Source organism: Leopardus geoffroyi, chromosome C3 (genome assembly GCF_018350155.1).
Source record: "Leopardus geoffroyi isolate Oge1 chromosome C3, O.geoffroyi_Oge1_pat1.0, whole genome shotgun sequence".
Lineage (NCBI taxonomy): Eukaryota > Metazoa > Chordata > Mammalia > Carnivora > Felidae > Leopardus > Leopardus geoffroyi.
In genome coordinates, this window is record NC_059338.1 from 33259683 (window position 1) to 33275739 (window position 16057).

General features: G+C 34.6%; 1 protein-coding gene across 4 annotated transcripts in view; it reads left to right on the plus strand.

Annotated features, from left to right (window-relative positions):
- Positions 1–15215, plus strand: part of ASPM (assembly factor for spindle microtubules) — a 52787-nt gene extending 37572 nt beyond the window's left edge. For all 4 annotated transcript variants that reach the window (XM_045456674.1, XM_045456675.1, XM_045456676.1 and 1 more), the window contains exons 19-28: positions 1397–1563; positions 2822–2918; positions 4054–4263; positions 5269–5418; positions 6283–6474; positions 6940–7132; positions 7282–7436; positions 8925–9101; positions 10304–10473; positions 15050–15215. In XM_045456674.1, the coding sequence (XP_045312630.1) occupies positions 1397–1563; positions 2822–2918; positions 4054–4263; positions 5269–5418; positions 6283–6474; positions 6940–7132; positions 7282–7436; positions 8925–9101; positions 10304–10473; positions 15050–15152 (1614 nt within the window). In that variant the 3' untranslated portion in view covers positions 15153–15215. The remainder of the gene's footprint in view (positions 1–1396; positions 1564–2821; positions 2919–4053; positions 4264–5268; positions 5419–6282; positions 6475–6939; positions 7133–7281; positions 7437–8924; positions 9102–10303; positions 10474–15049) is intronic.
- Positions 15216–16057: the final 842 nt, after the last annotated feature.

Below are 16057 nucleotides of genomic sequence, written 5' to 3' on the forward strand. Positions count from 1 at the left end.
TGGGGACTCCAACACTGAAGAACGTCAACATGTGAGAACATTGAGAGGAGAAGCCAACACATGGTAGTAAGAGGGAACAAGAAAACTGAAAGATTTATAGTATCAAGAAACCAAGGATTGAGGGAAGAAGAAACGAATGCTCAAATTCCAAATGCTGCCAAGAAGTTAAGGGTTGAAATGTGTTAACTAGATGTGTTAGTTAGGGTTATATTCAGTTGAAATGACAGAAAAGCCACAGTAACAATCTTAGGAAATTTTGACTATTTTTCTCATACATGATTACGTTTAAAAATTATACTTTACACGTCTGGTTTTTAACATATCCTTCATGGTCTCAAACTTTAGTGCACATTGAAATCACTTAGAATTTTTAGAAATACTGATGCCTGGCTCCTACTGTGAATACCAATATGTTGGTGTTCAGGTTTGTTTACATAAAAGCCATATATAATATGCTCTGAGTAAGTTAAGGACATCACAAGAGTAATTCTTGCTTGTCAGCTGAATTTGGAGCTTGATCCCCATGTAGATTGTGACTGCAGTATTTGTTTGGAGTCAAGACTTGGGTTCAGATCTTGACTCTGTTGCTTACTGGCCTTGTGGTGTAACAAGTCTCTTCTTCGTCAACGTTGATTTCTGTTTTGTCAAATAGAGATCTTAATAATCATCTCACAAGATATTTGTAAAGAATAAAGGTACTTCTTCCACTTATTACCTGCACATCAACAAGTTACTCAATTTCTTTGGGCCTTGTTTACTCGTCTCTAGATTAAATATTATCTACCTATGTTATTATAAGGTTTTAATAGTGCTTAGTGCGAAGGGCTTAATAGGTTATAGCTGTCACTTACACATGTAGTCAGCTGCAAGGTTGCAGAAATTGGAAAAACTGATAGTCCTCAGACAGTTGCTCTCAGGATTTTGCTGCAGCCTGGACACAAAATCCGGGATACATGTGAGGGAGGTGGGTGGGAGGTAGGAGAGATTCCTGTTCCTTCCCAATAAGTAGTCAGTGTGTTCCTTTGCTTTCTGTTCTTCCAAACGGATTGAGATAGTAAGGACAATGCACGCATCTGGCTTTTCAGACATTATACATATATTAAAATTTAGGAATATTTGTTAAGGTTATATTACGCTTAGCTGTCAGCCAGCCAGGGTACGTGTGATAAAGCATATAATAGGTGTTCACTGTGGTAAGCCGCACTGTTTCAGGGGGCTCATCTATGTCAGGAATGAATGAGCCTAATAGAAGAGTCATCATATGACTATATTTCTGCAATTGATTTTTGTCTACTTAGCATTACATTAGCTATCTTTAATACTGATTTTTTTTTCAATTAACAACAATAAAAAAATACATCTCCTTGCATATTTTTTATATTTATGTATTTAATAGGCTGCGTGGAGGAGCTATAAAGCCAGGAAGTATTTATGTAAAGTGAAAGCTGCTTGCAAGATTCAAGCCTGGTATAGGTCTTGGAAAGCACGTAAAGAATATCTAGCTATACTAAAAGCTGTTAAAGTCATTCAAGGTTGTTTCTATACCAAACTGGAGAGAACACGGTAATGTATCATAGCTGTGTTAGGGGAGTATGAGGGTCTGTGTGTGTGGTAGCTAAGTCTTTGTATAAAATAATACTGCTTATTTCTTTGTCTTTTAAATATTTGCTACGCCTAGCTTGTATGGTTTCTTTTGTTAGTGTTATCTCCACTGATGAAACAAAATAAGACTCTTATTTTTTGAGATAGAGCCTTGATACAATCATTTTTCTTTTTTCTTTTTCTTTTTCTCTTTTTACTTTATATTAGCCCCCCTATTTTGCTTTAATGAAGACCTAATTACCAACTTATTTTTGTTCATTATATTTTCCTGTTCCTAGTTCATTTCTTTGAAACACATTTTCTGAAGCTCTTATCAGATTATCTATATTATTTTTTTATTTCACAGTGTAAGAATTTTCCCCCAGTTACCAGAATTGATGAATTATTATATCAGTGATAGTTTTAAAGATTGTTTTAGGAGAGACTCTAATGTTAGAAGAGTTTCTTGATAAATTCCACGTGTGGAAGCTCAGTGCTTACCATATAAAGATATAGTTGCTGCTATCAGCTGTTAAGGACCAGTAGTACCTAAGTTTCCTGTACCAAAATCTTGAATTTTTCTCATTGGTGCTCAGCTTTATTTTCTAAGAAATGTGGCAACATGATGTAAGTTAAATCCATTCTCAATTTTTATGTGTTACTGCTATGTTGGCCCCTAACGTTTAATCTCTGGCCCTTAGTTTTTAAGTTTTTCTCTAGTTCTCCTTACAGAACATTTCTTTTCAGATATTTGTACGATACCTGGCTTCCCTTTCAAACAAGTTTCCATTTCTCATTTGCCTGATGCTGTTCTAATCTCCCAAGTTCTTTTTGTGACCCGCTCCTATCTGCTCAAAGACTCGCTTGCAATATGGACCCAGATTTTAGACTCTGCCGTTACTTCTGTCAGCATCCCCTTTATCTAGGCTTTGTGTAGGTCTGGATAATTGTACTTTCTTTTCATCCTGGTTGGAGTTCTTTCTCATTCTAGAAATTCATATTTCTTGCTACGAACATTGCCAATTGCAAAACTTCTTTTTCATTGTGTCAGTTCGTGTGTGTGTGTGTGTAGAATTCTGATTGCTAGAATTAAAGTATAAATTGTTCTTTTCCACTTTCTTTTTTTCTTTCATTGCCTTTCTTATTTTTTCTTTCTCTAGTATTAAGTAGTTGGGGGGGGGCAATAAATACTGAGTAAATTAAAGAAATTTGTAATTGCTTTCCAATACCTACTTTTTAGGTTTTTGAATATGAGAGCATCAACAATTATCATTCAGAGAAAATGGAGAGCTATGCTTTCTGGAAGAATAGCTCATGAGCACTTCTTAATGATAAAAGTAGGTAAAGAAAGGGGAAAAAAAAAAGCTCATTTGCAAAGAGCCATTTTAGGAAAGAAGACAAAAGGAATTGGTTTTTTTTGTTAGCTATACCTTTATTTTAAACACATCATTGCAGTCAATTAAAAATTATATTCACCCTTAAAAATGCATTTTATGAATATATTAATTTGTATATTTATATTTAAAAACTATTCTGAAACCCAAGTTTGAAGTAAATTTTAGAGTAAATAATTTATTTGGAGAGAGTCATAATAGATGTAGCATATTTTGTCTACTATAAGTCAAACAATAAAAATTTTTTAAACTACAATTGGTGGCCTATTCAAAATATTTAACATCAAAGTTTTAGAATAGCTGCAGTACCTATAGTCTTTTATTAAAGAAAGCAAAATTAAAATTTTATTTGTAAATTTCAATGTAATATTCACTATTATTATATAGCTATTATTATTATGCCTACTAGTGTATATTTACTAATTTGATCCTCATAAAAACCCTCTGGTGTAGTGATTATTAATTGAAGTCGTTAGTATTCTTATTTTACAAATGAGGAAACTGAGGTCTAGAGAGGTAAAGTGACTTGCCCAACGTCATCTGGCTAGTTGGTGGGGAATCTATGTTGTAAAACAGAATGAGTGCCCATTTTAATTTATATACTTCTTTAGGTTTCTTAGAATTGGTTGTCGAGATGTTATATAATTGAGGAGTCAAAAAGATGTGCTGGTTCTGAGATGTAGTCTTTGGTTCTCAAAGCAACAGACAGCTTCCCTGGTAGTTATTTATAATGCCCATTCTGTTCTCTATATTGCTAGCACTTTTATTAAATGTACTTGTCCTTTGGTAATATTAGTCCTTTTCTCCCTCACAATGAGAAGTATCAGGAAGATGAGAGGGAAAGAACACCAGATATCTATTGACCTTGGCTTGCACCTTCATAAAAACCTAATTTTTAGCTGTGGAAATTACATACAGTCACCTTATATATGAAATATGACATTCTTAAGCTAAAAATGTAAAAAAAAAAAAAATCGTAATTACACCATCTCATTTTTCATTGAGAAATTCAAAAGCCTCCAGTGGGTTGAAATTATTATTCCTTTCTGTTAAGTCACTCACAAATTTTTCCTTGTAGAGACATCAAGCTGCTTGTTTGATTCAAGCGAATTTTAGAAGATACAAAGGAAGGCAGGTCTTTCTTCGGCAGAAGTCTGCTGCTTTGACCATACAGAGATATATACGAGCCAGGAAGGCCGGGAAGTGTGAAAGGATAAAATATGTTGAATTAAAAAAATCTACAGTTGTTCTACAAGCACTAGTGCGCGGTTGGTTAGTAAGGAAAAGGGTAAGTATTTTTAAGTAGAATACCTCAGTCTTAAGAAATGAAGGTATGTGGTGTTAAATTGTGTTAAGAAATTTTAGATTTTGGAGAATAATTTCAGAACTAATAATATAACCAATATAACCTCTCAGCTTCTGCAGAGGCCTATAACAAGATCACTGGTTGCTATAGATTTTTGTTTTGTGAGCCTGTTTCTCATAGATGCTCACCAAAAATGCAAACTAATTTTTTTCTTGTAATGAATCTTAACAAAGGAACTGAAAGAAGGATGAGGGAGGAGCTCCAAATGTGAAGGAGGTTGTCATTCAAGTAGCCTTTTGCTACCACCCAGCAACTCTGAGGTGTTGTTAGCTACTGTTCCTGTGATAACTTCCACATCTTCAGCAAGAAAGAATCCTTCCCGGGGAGGTCACAACGTTTTTGGCATCAATATGCAAAACGCTGTCAAAGACAAAATACTTAAATTTGAAATTAAAAAGGAGAAATCTCTTCTACTGTGTTCATTAAATACAAATTAGAGGTCTAAAGGCCACTATAGAGAGGTTTTGCTGCAAAGGGTCTTGTGCTAGATTTGTGCTAGACTGTCTAATAACTGGAGAAATCCACTCAGATAATTTTGTCTGACTTACTATCACCGTCTCCCAACAGTTCTCCCAACATTTTTGTGAGTATTGTATTCATAGACTTCTCATATTATAGTTAGTACATTGAAAGCTTTATTTACTGTTATTGTGTAGTCCAGTTAAATTAAATTGCTGTTCTTTAGTAAAGTGCCCAAAATATAATTTTGCTTTTTTATACTCTGAGTTAGGGGGTACACATTTGGAAATATTGTATAGTAAAAGATTATAATCACTTTGAGTTCCATCAATGTAAATAATTTCAGTAATTAAAAGTTAATTTATTATTGCTAATTTATATAATTCAGTATGGAGGATATACAAAAATAAACACTGATCGATTGTCTTAAGAGTCAAATGTGTGGTTAATTTTTTATTTCTCTTTTAGATTTCAGAACAGAGAACCAAAATTAGGCTTCTTCACTTCACAGCAGCTGCATATTGTCACCTGTCTGCTCTTAGAATTCAAAGAGCATATAAACTTCACATGGTTATGAAGAATGCTAAGGAGCAGGTTAATTCAGTCATCTGTGTTCAGGTTGGCTTTTTCTTTGCAGTAAAACTATGTGGTAAAATTTTTGTTATGAATTTTTTATTTTAATAAATAATTTCAAAATACCTTATGCTAAGATCATATAATATTTAGCCTTTTGCTTTAGGATGACATATTTAGGATGGCTTGATGGGCTAGAAATAGGTTGATGTTTTATGATACAGGAATAAAGCTATGAATTATTTTCTGAAATAATTGTACTCGTTTATACTTGTAGCAAAGTCTGAGAGTACCAGTTTTTCTACATTCTTGCCAACACACAGCATTAAAAGACTCTGGGTTTTGCTGTTTTGATGAATGGCAAATTGTATCTCATTTTTGCTTTGGATTTCCTTTGATTGCAAGCAGTTCTAAAAAATCTTTCGTGTGTTGACTATTCAAATTATTATCTGTGTATTGTGTGCTTTTTCTTAATGTACGTATATATGGGTTGTTTTTTCCATATACTTTGCCCATTTCTCTTTTGCATCTTCTTTTTTCTTATGATTTATAGGTTTTTATGTATTCTGGGTAAGAAATCTGTATACATTAACATATACTTACATATAAAATACTGAGAAAACAAATTGCAGAAGAACACATACAGCTTGATAGAATTTATATAAATTATGAAATGAAGGCCATGTTGTACAGGGTTAAATTCACACCCTCCCCCCGCTCAGTGAGTGCTAGAGGATTTGTACCAGATGGAGTGGAGAAGTAATGCCACTGGGGAGGATTGAAAGATATCAATCTAATGTTCTATTTGTTTCATTTATGTATGCATGTGTATGTATGTATTTATTTATTTTAAAAACCTGAAGTAAAAAAAAAACAAACATATGAAACAAAATCTCATGTTTTAAACAGAGATGGTTTCGAACAAGATTACAGCAAAAGAGGTTTGCTCAGAAATGTCATAGTGTCATAAAAAGTCAGCGTGAACTTCAAGAACATATGAGCCAGCAAAATAGAGCTGCATCAGTAATACAGAAAGCAGTACGCCGTTTTCTCCTCCGTAAAAAAAAAGAAAAAATTAATAATGGAATCACTAAAATTCAGGTAACTGAAAACATTACGATTGTTAGTTCCAGACTGGTTTATAATTCACCTACGTGAGACATCTAACGTGTTAAAAACACAGCCACATATATTTTAAAAAGCTGAGGTTCACCAATAAAATAACTCATAAATGCTATGTCATTGCTAAGCCCTTTATTTTCAGATTTCCCTAGAGACATTTATGATGAAGACATGAAAAAATACCTTAACATTTAAAATAGACTTAGATACCTTTGGTCAGTGAATGATGCTTCAGGTTATATACAGGAATATGATATATATTTTTCTTTCCAGAAAAATTGATTCTGCTGTTTATTAGAACCTGACTTGAGATTTTATTTGCAAAGTGTCTGATTACATCATATGAATTTACTGAAAATACTTGTTTTGTAGAAATAGTTATAAATATAAATTCAAAACATCATGGATTGTAATCTTACAATCACTGTGTTTTGTCTCTTTAAGGCATTATGGAGAGGATACTCTTGGAGGAAGAAAAATGATGGTACAAAAATTAAAGCTATACGACTAAGTCTTCAACTTGTTAATAGGGAGATTCGAGAAGAAAACAAACTCTACAAAAGAACTGCTCTTGCACTTCATTATCTTTTGACATATAAGCACCTTTCTGCTATTCTTGAGGCTCTAAAGCACCTAGGTTAGTTTGTTTTAACAATATCTTGTATGAGGTTAGAAATGCATTTTTACCGTTGAGTGTGCAAAGAGTGTTATAATACAATATTAGCTAAAATTTCATGTTGTTGCTGTGAATTTATTTCTCTCTCTTTTTTTTTCTCCTCCTTTCAGAGGTAGTTACTAGATTGTCTCCACTTTGCTGTGAGAACATGGCCCAGAGTGGAGCAGTTTCTAAAATATTTGTTTTGATCCGAAGTTGCAATCGTAGTGTTCCTTGTATGGAAGTCATCAGATACTCTGTGCAAGTCTTGCTTAATGTCGCTAAGGTAGTAACGTTTTCATAATGAGTTGTTCATTGGTCAAGAAATCTGATCCAGCAAATTAAGTTCATGCTTGCTCACCACTGGAATTTAGATCGCCAAGTTAGAATTAATTTGTGTGCAAGAGTCTTAGGTGGGGGAAATGTTTAATGCATTAACATAATTATACATAGAAACACTGATTTTTTATGATTTTATTTCTTGTCTTTATGATATTAATAACAATGATTACTAACATTTATTGAGTACTTACGATGCACTAGCGTTTTTCATGCATCATTTAATTTAGTTCTTAACAATATCCTCTGAGGCAGTTCATGTTATTCTTGTTTAATAGAGAAGGAATAGTAATCCTTATAGAAATTAAGCCTCCTGCCTCAGCACTTGAATGTGATAAGTGGTAGGGCTGAATTTGGATCCATTTTTTGTCCACCTCTAGAACTGGTGTTCTTATTCACTGCATTGTATCAAAGCAGTAGAACCTCTTACAATCATGTCTGGCAAAACATGATTAAGATATTGCTTCAACTTAGTTACCCTGTATGTCATACTCTGTATAGGTATTAGAATTTACGTTTTTGGCGTTGGACTAGTGGCAGATATCTGTACTAAACTATAAATGCATGTAATCAAAAGTATTGAGATGACAAATTTATTTTCCCCAACCAACCCTTCAGCCACAACTTAGAGCACTTTATCCAGTATTTTCTTTCTGAGAAGGAGTGGTTAAGAACACCAGTGTTCAGACCATAGCTCTGCAGCCTACTTTAGGTTACTTAGCCTCTTTGTGCTTCACGTTCTTTAACTGTAAAATGGATAAAGTAATAGTATCTACCTCATAATGTTATTGTGAGGATAAAGTGAGTCAATATATATAATGTGCTTCATACATAGACGTGCCAAATAAATGTTAACTGCTAATATTGTTTTGTTGTTATTTTTGTCTTAGTATCCTTCACATGATTTGTTCCCAGGCAAATTTCAATATGAATCTAGTGATACAAGGAGATAATTGAGGCAGGAAAAATATCTCCTAAATTTACTAGTTTCAAATTTATTTTATTTTAAAGCAAGTGCATCTTCCTCTCAAAAAGCATGCAGTAGGGTAACTAATTAAATCTTAGCCTTTATCAGTATTTTACCCTATGATTAACTATCACAGATAAGTTCTGTTTTTCCTGAGAGATTCTCACTAAAATTGCCCTGTTTTTGAGTTTGTTTTTATTTACTTCAAGGTGTTCATGTTCAGGGATTCTAGATTTGATTCACATTTTACGGCACTTTAAAGTAGGTGGGAAGAGAAAAATTACAATGCAGATATGCATATAAAATGGATTCAGAAATGATAGTAATATCAAAAATTCATTTCATGAAGTCCCTTGCACTGGCTGTAGATAGTCCAAAAAGTTGGTCCTAAGCTTTCTTTCCGCTTGGGCTCTTTCTAAGAGCATATGCATTTATTATAACTTTTGCTTTCTTTCTGTTCTCTTCAAGTATGAGAAAACCACTGCAGCAGTTTACCATGTAGAAAACTGCATAGACACACTACTGGACCTTTTACAAATGTACCGAGAAAAGCCCGGTGACAAAGTTGCAGACAAGGGTGGAAGCATTTTTACAAAAACTTGTTGTTTGTTAGCTATTTTATTGAAGACAACAAATCGAGCCTCTGTAAGTATTAATTATCTTTCTTTCAGGTATCTTTCTAGGTTTTCAGGTCTAAGACTTTTACACTTTTCCTTCAGTAATTATCACAATTTTTTAATTAAGTTCATTTATTTATTTTGAGAGGGAGAGAGAAATAGAGAGCAAGTGGGGGAGGGGCAGAGAGAGAGAGAATCCCAGGCAGACTCTGCACCATCGGTACAGAACCCAACACGGGGCTTGAGCTCACGAACTATGAGATCATGACCTGAGCCGAAGTCAGATACTTAACTGACTGAGCCACCCAGACACCCCAGTAATTATCACAATTTAAATAGGGTTTTGTATATGTTCAAACCTGCCTTTTTTGTTGATATAAGAGGTGTTTCTAACATATTAAAGAAACTGAATTTCAAAAATAAAATGTACTATGGCTATAGAAATAGCCATTTCCCTTTTACTTGAGGAAAGAAACAAATGATCCTATCCAGGTAGAAAACCACATATATATGGCTCCACATCCTCTTGTTGTAACCGTAAGTACATTTCAAGTTTTTCCATGGTGAGACCTCTCTAGGTGTTACAGTCGGCAGAGAGTTGACCGTAGGCTGTAATAGGATTCTGGCCTTCACTGTGAGAACAAAACCACTGAAGGATTTACGTAAGAGAGTATGCTCCAGTTTGGGTTCTAACATGACTTCGGCTACTGATTGAAGAATAGATTTGGGAAAGTGTGGATGTATGAAGACCGTTCAGTGTGGATGTAGGGAAACCAGGAAGGAGGGAAATATAGAGATAGAGATAGAGATAGAGAGATTTATAGATATAAATATTAATATAAATATAGATACAGTGGTCTGGGTAAGAAATTGTACTTGACCTAGGGTTGTATTATAAGAGATAAGTGGATAACGTTGGAAACTAGGAAGAGAGAAAATTCACAGTCTTTGGTAACTCCATATAATACATATATTGACTATAATATTTACCTTATTATTCAGTATGGAGTTAAGTGTATAATTTTTAAATATTTGCCTTTTTTATAATTGTCTTATAAATTAGTTTATATAATGTTAACCCATCTAACTGCTAAATTTGGGAAGAATGGCTTTTGATTTTGTTAAGAGCTCATAAGTTTACACTATAGTGGTTCTTATTGTTGCTTTTACTAGCATAGAAGGGCTACAAAATTGTTACTCGTTTTAATAAATGTACATTTTCTTTTTTAGGATGTTCGAAGTAGGTCCAAAGTTGTTGACCGTATTTATAGTCTCTACAAACTTACAGCTCGTAAACATAAAATGAATACTGAAAGAATACTTTATACCCAAAAGAAGAATTCTTCTATAAGTATTCCATTTATTCCAGAAACACCCATAAGAACCAGAATAGTTTCAAGGTAAGCAGTAAATGTACTCTATAGTTTTGTGCCACTATTCATTCATTCATTCATTCATTCATTCAGCAAACATTACTGAGTATGTACTATAAAGCAAGGTACTGTGCTGGACAGTGGAGAAACAACATATGAGTAAGAATAGAATCCTTGGTAACTCTAAAGTAGACCATCTCAGTAAATAATGAAGCAATACCACTGTGGCTTTGGGTATTTAATAGTCATTCAATAAATTCATTGTATTAAATAGTTAAGTGCTAAGTCTGAAAATTAGCTTTTTATAAGCTTTGGCGTATAAACTTTTTTTTCCTGCATGTAGGACAAACTATACTGCTTGGAAGCTGCCAAAAATCCCTCGTGGCCAAAATATCAACTTCCAACTCCTCCCATAATCCTCCTGGTACTTGAAATTTCTCCTTCTAGAGAAGTTCTTTATGAGACCTTGCATGAGTTTCCTAGAACTGCTGTAAAAAATAACCACAGACTCATTTATTCTCTGAACATTCTTGAAACCAGAAGTTCAAAACCAGGGTGTCAGTAAGGCCTCATTCTCTCTGAGGGTTCTGTGGCAGACTCTGCCTTTGACTTGCAGTTTCTGTGACTCTAGGTGTTTTTTTGCTTATTGCTGTATAACTCCATTCTCTGCCTCTGTCTTCACATGGGCCTCTCCTCCTTCTCCCTCCTCTGTGTCGCTTAAAAGGACATATGTTGGATTTAGGGCCAGTTCCAATAACACAGGATGATCTTATTGTAAGATCCTTTAGTTATGTTTATCTGTGGAGACCCCCTTTCAGAATAAGGTAAAATTAACAGATGCTAAAGATTTGGGTGTGGATGTATCGTTTTGGTGTGGGGGCCACCATTCAGCCAACAGCCAACCTATAGAGATAATAGTAGCTTAACTAGTTTAAGACATGTAACTTTAGAAGTTTAAAAAAAAAAAAAGGTGTTAGCTTACCTGGTTAACCAAGTAGATACCTCCATCAGTGTCAGAGAGTAAGAATGGTATAGAGCTGAACCCTGTGCTTTAAGGTGCTGGACTTGTGATTATTGTACAGCATGGAATTACATAGTTCAGGAGAATGACCATAAATAAGCAAATAAAGTAACAAAGATTGTGGTTGCTATTAGGATAGAGTATCACTCAGAGGGCCTGCTAAAATTGCTGTGACTAGGAAATTGTCTCTGGGATATAATTACAAGAAGTAAAAGTAAGGAAGGAAAAGATAGAGTGGGAAGGGACGTTGAAGCGTGGGTTTTGTTTTGGGTAAGTCTGAGGTGCCTATGAGAAATTAGGGGAAAAGACAAACAAGCCATTAGAAAATCAGGGCTGTGGTTCCGGCCAGAAGAATCAGTCTAGAGGTTTAAATTAGGTAATCATTAGATTCAGGAATCATTAGGTAGCATTCAAGACCATCGCAATGAACGTGATCACCTCAGGGGAAGAGAATACCTACAAAGAAAGCCCCAAACGGAACCTCAGAGTAACCCCAATTTCTCCAGAATTGAGACGAGAGAAAGAACCAGCCAACAGCTCTGGACAGGAATTGCTGACTGGATAGACGCTGTTCCAGACTGGCGGCACATCAGCCCTTCAGCTTGCTGCTAAGAGGCTGTTAGATGAGGTGTGAAACTTGCCCCTTGGACTCAACAAGATGGAAGCCAGTGGTGAGGCAGTGACACAGAGGCATGAGGACTGCAAACAAGTGCAACACATCAGATGAAAAATTGATGAGTCTATAATGATACTAAAGAAAAAACTCATTGCTTACCCTTGAAGGATGCTAGAGAAACCACTCATGATACTTACTACGGGTAAAAGGAAGGAGTCAAGTCTTTCCCATTTTTTTTAATACATACTATATCTTAGGTAACCAAATGGTTGTTGTAGAAAAGTTTTCTATACAAAAATCTGTTTAATAAATGCAGAAGGTATATGAAACTATTATTATTTTGTAGCCCCTCATGAAATAATAGGTGTGCTCTGGGCCATGAACATGCATGTTTGATAAAAGCTTTAGATGAATTAAATCGATGTTTGTGGCAGTAGTCAAATCCATTGATGAATCTCAACATCACAAAAAGATAAGACCACCCAATATTGTGTCTCCTGGTACACAAGACCATCCAAATATGATTCTTGTCACTAAAGCAAACCTGAATCACCTCACACCTTTTTGTGCTACTCTAATAAGTGTGACCCCCAGACCAGTGCCAGGCTGCAAAGTCTGTTACTGCTCTGTGTTGCTAAAAGTTCAGGAGCATAGAATCAGCATTTAGAAACTTAGGTAGTAATTTAACCATGCTACTACATAGTTTGTAAAGTCAGGTTTATTGGGATATAGTTTACATACAGTAAAATTCATCCTTTTTAAGTGTAATATTTGTTGAGTTTTTTATGACAAAATTCGGTCTTCTGTTATGGAGAACTGTAGGAACATTCTTCTGTTAGAAGGTCTAAATTGGAATTATAATACTGATTTAAGGGACAAGTTTGTTATTATTTATGAATTTATTTATGACCCAGTATTTATAACATTAGAACTTCAGCTATGACTTTTACATTTTATTGAAGCAACATTAAAATTTTATTTTAAAATAATCAAGTTAGCATTTTCTGAGTTTACCTTATTAATAAAAGATTTAATTGGTTTTGATGAACTAAATTAACTCATGATGTTTTATTTCCTTCCTTCCTTCCTTCCTTCCTTCCTTCCTTCCTTCCTTCCTTCCTTCCTTCCTTCCCTCCTTCCTTCCTTTTCTGCCTGTCTCCATTTCTGTGACTCAGCACTTCTCTGCCAGGCATAAATCCTACAGTGTTGACAATGCACTATTTTTTGACCTGGGTTAACATTAGCAGTTTGCTTTATAATTACTCATTATAACAAACTGTGTAATAGTTGCAAATTGGAATTTTGATTGCATATTTCACAATATAACATAAAAATAGTACTTGCTTGAAACTTATTAATGAGGACCATTTCTATATACGATTTCTACTTAAGGAATTGGTAAATTTTAATACTAATTATGTTTTTAAAACTATAATTAACATGAATGAATAACTAGCTTCCCCTTTTTTTCAATATAGTCACTTTTTTTAGGTAGAATTTACCAGCAGTGTATACATGCACCCTTTATATATGTATGCAATTCAGTGACTTTTGACAAACGTGTACAGTTGTGAAACCACTACCAACTGAGATAAAATATTTCCATCACACCAAAGTTACCTTTTGCCTCTTTGTAATCAGTTGTCTCCTTTTAGCCCCTAGATTCAGGCGGCAACTAATCTTATTTGAGTACTTTTAGTTTTGCCTTTTTTCTATGGTTACACAGATGGAATCATACAGTATATAGCTTTTTGTGACTGGATTCTTTTTTTAGCTTACTGTTTTTGAGGTTTACTTATGTTGATGCATAAATTAAAATTTCATTTCCTTTTATCACAGAGTACTATTCCATTGTATGGCTATACCACACTTTGACCACTTAACAATTGATAGATATTTGGATTTTTAACAGGAAAGAATAAGAAGATGGAAATGCATATCATAGTAGGGATTTATGTGAGAAAGATGTATGAGCTCCCCTCTGATGAATGCTATTTTCTTAATGAAGTATGAGATTATAAACATTAGCTCAAAAGCGGACCAGGGAGGGTATGTATGGAAGGGACATTTGAAAAGAAGAAAGGAATAAAATGGTTATCTTGGAGAAAGAGGAAGCATACTCAGCAATTTCAAGCACCCATTTAACTTTGTAATTATTGACATAAAATCAGTCAGCCTGCAATTTTTCTTTTCTTCTTATTCAGCTGTACAGGAATGGAGAAGGCAGATATTTGAAATCAATTTGGAATCCAAATAGAACCTTCCATTTGAATTTAATAGAGAACAATAGCGTTAATGAAATTTGCTAAGGGGATTATATTGATGGCCCTAAGCTAGACAAGGAGGGAAGTGAGATCAGCATTCGGATGGATGGATGGATGGATGGATGGATGGATGGATGGATGGATGATGGGTACATGTTGAGGTCAGTGAATCAGAGAGCTTAGGGTGGAAGAATATGTGCAGTGAACGTATTAAATCAAAAGACATGGATAGATCAGAAGTGGTGGGAGAATGGCAGCCTCAAATTGAGATGTCAGTGGTGGGGTACTTTCTGGGGATGACAAAGGCTCTTATGTGATCTCGTGGAAAAGGGTTGGTTAATGTAGAACAGAAGGAAAGGGGGCAAAAACTGACAGAAGAGGTTGTTGGCTTTTGGGCTGCATGAATGTTGAAGTTACTAAGAATGGTGGCAAAAGTTGAGAGAAGATCAAGAACCAGGTTTACAAAGAACAAAACACCAGAGGTTGACAGATGACCCAGAGGCAGTGGTGAGCTAAACGGCATAAACTTCAAAGGAAGAAGGATGACAAGAAATGCCTGAAAATAATATGAAGCCCTCTCACCTGTTAAAAGGGAAGCAATGTGCTCAGGAGTAGCCACGTTTTAGTTCAGACAAAACAGTGAAGGTAACCCCTTGAAGAGAAGAACTTTGTTAATTAATGCAAGATTTCTATTCTTTTCAGACTTAAACCAGATTGGGTTTTGAGAAGAGATAACATGGAAGAAATCACAAATCCCCTACAAGCTATTCAAATGGTGATGGACACGCTTGGCATTCCTTACTAGTAACTGTAAACATTTTCAGTATGTACAGTAAAAAGAACTATTAAAGCTAATCATGCATGTGTAGAGTGTTTTTGGCTTTCTTTTGTACAACTTCTAAAATCCAATTTTGTATTAAAATTAAACTGTTGTTTCTTTTGTTATTTTATGGCTTTCTGATTGTGAGAAACCACTATCTCATGAAATGATTATGACACTTATTTGTGTCTGTTACCTTAAAATATTATATTAGTCTGAATATAATCATATTCCAGAAGGGAAAAGAATAGCTTTATTACTCTCATTTTATAGATTAATTGAAGCATTTTTCTAAAACAAGTTTTGAAAATACGAGATTCTGCCAACACACTTAGAAGTGACAAGGGGATAAAATAATCTCACAAATGCCCCCAGACAACATCTCCATTTGTTTCCTTGACTGACTGGACCATCCAGACAGGCAGGGGAGCTCCTCTAGGGAAATTAAACTCCACCTGCCCTTGTATATACTAAAAACCCTTACCTTTGAACTGATTGGAGTTCTAATTTGACCTGGAAAGAGTATGATGTTGCTTACAAGAGAAACTTGTCACCTAGTCATATACATAGACCTGATAATGATTAGGTGTTAAAACCTAATTTGGCATTTTCAACAGTTTTGGGTCACTATTACCAATACTAACCCAGTGTGGTTTCAGGGCCACCAAAGCCTAATTCCAGTGGCTGTTTGAAATCTGATAGTGTCCCAAAATGTGTCCATATATGGAAGCCATAAAAGTTTTTAACTTTAAAATGAATCAGTAGTAGCTAAAAATGCAGAGACCACTTAACTACTTAGTTTTCTAATTTGTTAGAATAAGGATTACACCTAATTAATCTGAAATTGGCTGAGATTTGGTTAGGATAGCTCTGAAGACCGTTGTGGTATA